This window comes from Denticeps clupeoides, chromosome 16 (genome assembly GCF_900700375.1).
Source record: "Denticeps clupeoides chromosome 16, fDenClu1.1, whole genome shotgun sequence".
Classification (NCBI taxonomy): Eukaryota; Metazoa; Chordata; class Actinopteri; order Clupeiformes; family Denticipitidae; genus Denticeps; species Denticeps clupeoides.
This window is the reverse complement of record NC_041722.1, coordinates 18,752,786-18,760,336: the sequence shown is the minus strand read 5'-3', so window position 1 is coordinate 18,760,336 and position 7,551 is coordinate 18,752,786. Positions and strand designations below refer to the sequence as shown.

Sequence of the window (7,551 nt, the reverse complement as noted above, 5' to 3'; positions counted from 1 at the left end):
ATCATCGTGTCCCTGAGCAAGACACTTAACCCCGAGTGTCTCCAGGGGGACTGTCCCTGTCACTAATGATTATAAGGCACTCAGGATAAGGGCGCCTGATAAAATGCCATAAAAGTGAATGCAAATACAAGCATTCTGAAATATGAATGAGTGTAATGAAAACTGTAATGAAAATGTATAGATGTGTATTATCTATAAAAAAAACTGCACACACGAGTCACAAGTCTTTTTTCAATTTTGTCAAGTCGACGAAAGTCTAAAGACACAAACACCGATAACTTGGCCTCTATGTTCTCTATCTGTCAATCCAATTTAATAAAGTGGTGGCCACTAGATGACAGCAAAGCTCTTTCTCTGTTTTTCGGTGTAATTATTAATTTTAATAATAATAATACATTTCAATTAATTTCAACAATTTCTGACATCTGAAATGTAATGTATTGCACTGTTCTCCACAATATCATAACCTATGGCTTGGTACAATTAAATACTACATTGGTGCTGCTAGAAAATTTGCATTACAGTCATTTTAACACATGTTCGTCAAATTTTATTGAAAATACAATAAATAGAAACTTTAAAATATTGTACAAAACTAGTAGAGGCTTCGAAGACATGAGGTCTTAAAGTTCTTAGTCTGTTTTAATTAGAGAATCAGTATTCACAGGGTGGTCACATCTGTTTTAAGGTGGCAGCAGCCTAGTAGGTTACACACTCGCCTATGAACCAGAAGACCCAGGTTCAAATCCCACTTACTACCATCGTGTCCCTGAGCAAGACACTTAACCCTGAGTGTCTCCAAGGCGGGGACTGTCCCTGTAACTACTGATTTTAAGTCCCTCTGGATAAGGGCGTCTGGTAAATGCTGTAAATGTAATTGTAAATGAAGACACTCAGGGTTAAGTGTCTTGCTCAATGGTAGTAAGTGGGCTCTGAACATGGGACATTATGTGGTCTTCTGGTTCGTAGGCGAGTGTCTAACCCACCCAGCTATTTCCATCCAGGGGAAGTTAATCAACTTCCTCTGTGAAACCATGACATCATATGAGTGACAAAAGCCCATTCATGCAAGAAGCCAGGTCCAGCGGCCATATCCAAGTCCTCCTCTGCGGACATGCAGCCGCTCAACATCTCCAACTCCACCCAGTGGATGATCAGGGACCAGGTCAGTTGCGTGCTGCTGGGAATCTGCTTCGTTTTAGGTGTGTCTGGAAATGTCATGGTTGTGGCATTCCTGCTGCGGGGCTTTCAGAAGAAGAACTTCACCACGCACCTGATGCTGAACCTGGCCGCGTCCGACATCTTGTGCTTGGTCTCCCTGCCGGTGTTCATGTACGCCCTGCTGTATGGGTGGGTCTTCAGCAGCACCTTCTGCAAGCTCCTCACCTTCGTCATCTACGTCAGCCTGTACGCCAGCGTGATGAGCGTTACCCTGATGAGCGTGCAGCGCTACCTTGCGGTCCTGCGCCCGGCCCAGTGGGCCCGGCTGGGCCGGAGGGGGGAGAGGGGGCTGCTGGTGACCCTCTGGGCCGCTGCCTGCATCCTCTCTGGCCCTGCAGCGGCCACAAACGATGTCATTCACCCCGGAGGCAAGCCAAAATGCTGGAGGATCTCCATGTCGGACGGCAGCAGGGCCATGGTTGTCCTTTGTGAGACCGTGTTCGGGTTCGTGGTTCCGTTTTCCATTCTCGCGTCCTCATACTTCTGCCTTCACAAGAAGGTCAACCAGACGGCATTCTTCAACAGCAAGCGGACGACCAGGCTGGTGACCCTCATCGTCGCCACCTTCTTTGTTCTGTGGATTCCCATTCACATCCTCAACCTCATGGACATCGCTGCCATTGGCATCAGACCCTACAACCCTGGATTGTACAAGGACCTGTCAGACATGCGACGGTCCAGCGAAGAAGTGGTTAAAAGCTTCACCTTTATTAATAGCTTTGTTAACCCCTTCCTGTACGCCTTTGTTACACGAGGTTTTCGCCAAAGGTCTAGCCAAGTGGAAAGGGAAGACAACAAAACGCAGACCTCAACACAAACCCCACTGCAGTGCACAATGTTGAATATCAGAAGGTCATGAATTATTGTAATGCCAAGCGTGACCCACCTACAGTGAACTTTTCAGCCCCTCTCACGCTGTTGGCGAACATGGTTATGTTGCATTTGACCTTTCGCTATTCCATAACAGACGTCTAGGTTCGCTCTTTTATGCAAGTGTCCTTTTTGCTGACAGCCACAGAAGCTGGTGGCACTGTGCTAATGAGTCAATTCTGATTCATTGTCATTTCTAATAAAGAATATTGAAAGTTAACCCCTTATCTTCTATTCCTTCAGATTCTACTTTTTATCTGAATTTACACACACACACACACACACACACACACAATTCCACACCTTCGCTTCCTAATGTAATTTGTAATTATTAAATTACAAAAAGAATCACGGTTATTTTGGGCGGGTGAAATTCGTTCCAGCAACATACAACATAACGACTGCTCTTCTGTCACCATATCTACATCGCAGCAAATACATCGTCCTCTTCGACATTATGCACTGGATCGCATGCAGGAGCTGCCGAGCGCGATAAGGAAATGACCACAACTGGGAACTCAGAACTTTATTCATAATTTTAATCTGAAAGCAAACTCAGTGCCATCGTTTACTAAAATAAATCCACATTACACAAAGTGTTATGTCTATTAATACCATGTAAAAGAGTTGCATCAGAGTGGCGTTCCGTTCGGCATGCTACAGGACCGCTAACACCCTCCAAGACTATAAAAACAACACTGGGTCTGACAGCATGATAGTATGCTAGAGGGTGACCCCTCGGTGACCCCTCCCCCCAATACACACACAACTACAACTAAGACTGCTGGCAAACGGCCTTGCGGTGGCGTACGGTCTTCATAGCTGACAATCGGAGGTCCGGGTTAACTGGGACCATCGGGACCGAGGCAGCCTTGACGGTTCCGGGGGATTTAGCTGACGGAGCAGGGGTCGTCCTTGCTGGGCTTCACTTCGCCCTGAAGCAGCTGGATCATCAGCGCCTTGGTTAGGTAGCTGGAAGTGCCTCTCTTGCCCAGGGCGGGTGTGTTGTAGAACGCCTCCATGTCATCCTGCGGAGAACAGACGTGGGTGAGAGCTGGCAGCACGTTGCCCGGCAGGAACCGCAGACGACTGGAAAGAGTGTGCAACGGTGGTATTATCACCAGCGCGGCCCAGTTAAATTAACCTGCCGTGACAACTCATTCGCTTACTCGCTTGGTGGTTCAAATGATTCTCACAATCGATGCATTGTGATGCAGCGCAGAACGTAATTAAATATACAAAAATGATGTCGCATGTTTTTATAAACAAAAAAATATCTGGTTAAAAAGTAGTGACTGTGGTGGCCTGATCTGAGTACAGCGCCTCATCCACAGGCCTTAACGCTCATCTCACTTATTCATTTGAAAACGTCGTGTGAAGCGAGGTAAAAAAAAAATGATGGCGTGCATCGTGATTGGGGTACAACGGTGGGTGAGCCGGTTAAAATGCCGACCTGTTTCTCAACCCCCTCCAGCTGGCTGCGGTCTCTCTGGAAGTCATTAAAAGCCTCCTTGACCAACCGGTCCAGGTCCACCGTCTCCTGGAACTCCAGCTCAGGGTTCCTCTCCAGCACGATAGACACGACCATCAGGAGCTGCGCGGCAATGTGTACGTGTCACCGTCCTTTTATTGGCTCATTATGACATGCTGGGTCTGAAATGAAGACGCCCCCTTCTCACCTCAACCATAATCTGCCTGTATTCCGGCAGCGCGATGTTCTTCAGCATGTCCTCCACCAGCAGAGAGAAGTTCATCTCGTACATGGTCATGTCAGACAGAGTGGGTTGCTGTAACAGAGAAAAAAATGTTCAAAAGTGGCACATAGGTGGGTTTTGTGGTTGACACGGCGGTGAAGATGTAGAATGGTAAATTCATGTACATACTTCTAGTTTAAAAGGACAGGGGCCTTGTTGTTGGTGGCTAAACGTCTGCTGTTCTCCATTTTAGTGGGGTATAGAAGATGTCAGCGTTTACATGGACTGAGGTGCTTCAGAAGGCATCCGTTGCCCTATTTTAATTCAGTAGCAAATGGGGCAAATTGTAGCTTCTTTCTTTTTTTTACTTCTGCAACTCTGCGAGTGCTTTATCAGCCAACTGCAACACATTCTGAAAACCGAGACCAACACTCCCTGCAGAAAACCAGTCCGCAGACACCACATCACCTAAAACATCTCTTATAGGGACGGTGTATACCATGGCTATATGCTTAGATAGAATAATTAGATAGAATTATGTATAGTTTATCATTATTGAATGTACATATTTGGAATGCCCTTCATTAATTTGATGTAATTGATGCAATATTTATGAGCTCCGCTGCACCACTGGACTGTAAATCGTTTAATTATTAAGAAAAACAACATTCTTGACTAGATTTGTGTGTAAAATAAATAATCTAAAGGATTAAAGGATTTAATTTGTACAGTACAGGCCAAAAGTTTGGACGCACCTTCTCATTCAATGTGTTTTCTTTATTTTCATGACCATTTACGTTGGTAGATTCTCACTGAAGGCATCAAAACTATGAATGAACACAAGTGGAGTTATGTACTTAACAAAAAAAAAGGTGAAATAACTTAAAACATGATTTATATTCTAGTTTCTTTGCTCTGATTCCTGCTTTGAACACTCTTGGCATTCTCTCGATGAACTTCAAGAGGTCGTCACCTGAAATGCTTCTCCAACAGTCTTGAAGGAGTTCCCAGAGGTGTTTAGCACTTGTTGGGGTCCAGCTCACCCCAAACCATCTGGATTGGGTTCAGGTCCGGTGACTGTGGAGGCCAGGTCTCCAGTTTTTGTTAAGTACATAACTCCACATGTGTTCATTCATAGTTTTGATGCCTTCAGTGAGAATCTACCAACGTAAATGGTCATGAAAATAAAGAAAACACATTGAATGAGAAGATGTGTCCAAACTTTTGGCCTGTAAGGTTTATGCTTTGCAGGCGACCACGCGATGTAAGGAACTTATCAATAAAGCAGGAAGTAGCCAAAGGTAGTAAACGGACAGATTCATTTGGACGAGGCCTTAAAACGGACAGCCAGACTCAGAGCAAGATAATTCATTGCAGACAACTCAAAGCACAGTTCTGTCATAATTCATTACTTGAGGGAGGTGGACACCGGCCACCATGATGCCATTTGGGGTCCTCTCCAGGATCTGCCAAACGCGGTCATAGAAACCCAGAGGGGTGCGGTTGAGGGAGCCATCGATCTGACGTCTGTTGAGCCACGACCTGCAGCGGCGTGTTGAACGCATTTGAATTTTATTCAAATTTATGGAGGAAAATTATAGAAATAAATAATGGAGGTAAACAGGCGTAAAGATTAGTCATTACTCTCTCAAGCGTACCTGCAAGTGTGCTGTGGCTGGAGGACGTCCAGCAACAGCTGCTTGACCTCGCTGGGAGACATCTGGTAAATGTCCTGGGGGGGCATGTCGCCAGCTCGTATCTCCAGCTCGTGCTTCATGGCCTGGACGATCCACCTGTCAGGAACGTCACACGCAACATGATGGCTCCGATGGAACGCGGCCCTGACGGGAAAGCGAATCTGGAGCGAATCCGTACCCGACGCGGATCTTGAGCATCCCGCTGAACAGCTCGGGGTTGTTGGAGATGATCCAGCCGACGTGGATGACCAGCTCCTGCTGCAGCACCGCCTCCCGCTCCTGGCCACACTTGCTGTAGATGATGCCTTTGATGACCCCCGGTGAGAGGGGGTTGGAGATCACTTCCTCCTCTTGGCCAAAGAGACCCAACGTCACCTGGGCAAGAGGAGCCCCACAACCCCCCGAAAGCTGAGGTGACTTCTGAACACGAACTGTGGCTCAGGCGACTCATTTTACACTTGAACAAAATGCATTACTTCAAAAATAAAAGGTAAATAAGGATGATTTCATGTCACGACTTGATATTGGGAGATAAGTATTAAAGAATAATATGTAACAGCAATGTACCAGCAGAGAGGGAGGAAAATTATACTGAATAAAAAGGAATTTAATTAGTCTAATTAACTCAATGTTCTCATTTTATTATTGAATTATCTTTCATTTCAATGAAAGCTTTAAGTTAAGCCACTGGCCTTGCCCCAGCGTAAATTTGCCATAAGTACACCTCGAGCAGAGTAGGTAGGATTGTAGGAGTTATTGTCGGTAAGAAGACACATCACTATGCTCTCGATCATCCCGCCTGAGAGACCCACTGCTGCCGTCGTCATCATCATCATCATCATCATCAGCGCGGTTCCAACCGATCCAACCTGCACCAAGACCAACCTGCTACTGAATGCAGCGGGAGAACCTCTCCATCTTCCCAATAAATACCTGACGTAGGATGCAATCTATATGCAGATTCCCGCCTCTGGCTACTGTTTCCTTGTAATGAAACGATAAAAGTCTACAGGGAGGTAGGGGGTGGTGGGCAAATGAGCCCCGGCAACGTTTGGTAACTACAAGGCAATTAATCCTGAAGTAATGCATTCGGTCGCAAGAAGTAATAATAATTATAAATGAAAACACACAGTGAACCTATACAGTTTTGCAACATGGGGAGGTGGGGGTGGGACTGCAGACTCTGCGGGTGTCATGCAGTATTAATGGCGCCGGTGTAGTGAAGCAGCCCGGGAGAGGCTACGGCATGGTGGATTAGCGCGCTCCCTGAGGATTAAGCATGCATTGTACTCAAAGCATTTTCCATTGGCTAAAGTGTCCAACCGCCAAATAAATACCCACAATACACGAATGTTAAACATTTTAACAGTGCACAATTGGACCAGTGAACATTAAAACTTGCTGGGATCGTTTTTACTGCATTTTAATTATAGAAGAAAGAAAAAAAGAAAAGTGTTTCGCCTTTTGTCGTTTCTGTTGGACTTACCTGCTTGCCATGCACTAAAATGCTAGTAATACTGGGGGCAAGGCTGTCCACTAGTTTAGTTAAGAGACTGGCAGCAAGTCGCACAACAGACCTGGTGGACAAAAACACAGATCCTCACCGAGAGCATACACACACACACACACACACACACACACACATTCACAGACTAGAAATGGTTTTCTTCCAGAGGTGCGGAATGTAGGACAATCACTATACAATCAAGGAACACGAACCGGGTTGTGATGCAAAAACAGCTTCAGTATCCTGAGACACAAGTGGTGTGTGTGTGTGTGTGTGTGTGTGAGGGGGGGGGGGGGGGGGTAAGAACTGAAAATATTAATAATATGGTGGCATGCTGGTGCTTTAATAAAATCTCTAAATAAAGGGATGTCATTAAAGGCGCGGTGCGGGTCCCCTGCAGAACAGCAGTCATCAGTATTCCCGCTGATCCCCCTGGTGCATCCGGAACAGTTGGTGTCTCCGGATGAATAAAGAGCTTCAGGAATTCATGTCTCGCCGCGCCCGGCTTTCCACACTTTAACATTAACTCCGTTATTTCTGTTATTCTCATTTAAAAGGAACC

The 7,551-nt window shown here is 45.9% G+C and overlaps 2 protein-coding genes across 4 annotated transcripts in view; one reads left to right on the top strand and one right to left on the bottom strand.

The window, feature by feature from the left end:
* Positions 1 to 1,098: 1,098 nt before the first annotated feature.
* Positions 1,099 to 2,196, top strand: LOC114766374 (leukotriene B4 receptor 1). Its single transcript, XM_028957115.1, has 2 exons — positions 1,099 to 1,976; positions 2,189 to 2,196. The coding sequence occupies exons 1-2, from the start codon at positions 1,115 to 1,117 to the stop codon at positions 2,194 to 2,196; spliced, it is 870 nt and encodes a 289-aa protein (XP_028812948.1). The 5' UTR covers positions 1,099 to 1,114.
* A 406-nt stretch (positions 2,197 to 2,602) lies between these two features.
* The window catches only part of phkb (phosphorylase kinase, beta), a 64,962-nt gene continuing 60,013 nt past the window's right edge, over positions 2,603 to 7,551 (bottom strand). For 2 of the 3 annotated variants that reach the window (XM_028955729.1, XM_028955730.1), the window contains 6 exons: positions 5,661 to 5,857; positions 5,444 to 5,578; positions 5,198 to 5,327; positions 3,771 to 3,878; positions 3,545 to 3,685; positions 2,603 to 3,119 (listed from right to left, as the gene is read on the bottom strand). In XM_028955729.1, the coding sequence (XP_028811562.1) occupies positions 2,982 to 3,119; positions 3,545 to 3,685; positions 3,771 to 3,878; positions 5,198 to 5,327; positions 5,444 to 5,578; positions 5,661 to 5,857 (849 nt within the window). In that variant the 3' untranslated portion in view covers positions 2,603 to 2,981. Of the gene's footprint in view, positions 3,120 to 3,544; positions 3,686 to 3,770; positions 3,879 to 5,197; positions 5,328 to 5,443; positions 5,579 to 5,660; positions 5,858 to 6,968; positions 7,060 to 7,551 lie in introns of all 3 variants that reach the window. The other variant, XM_028955731.1, reaches the window with a different exon arrangement.

Excerpts from the sequence above, each read along its gene's own strand:
- LOC114766374 (XM_028957115.1), top strand. The coding sequence starts at position 1,115 with ATGCAGCCGCTCAACATCTCCAACTCCACCCAGTGGATGATCAGGGAC.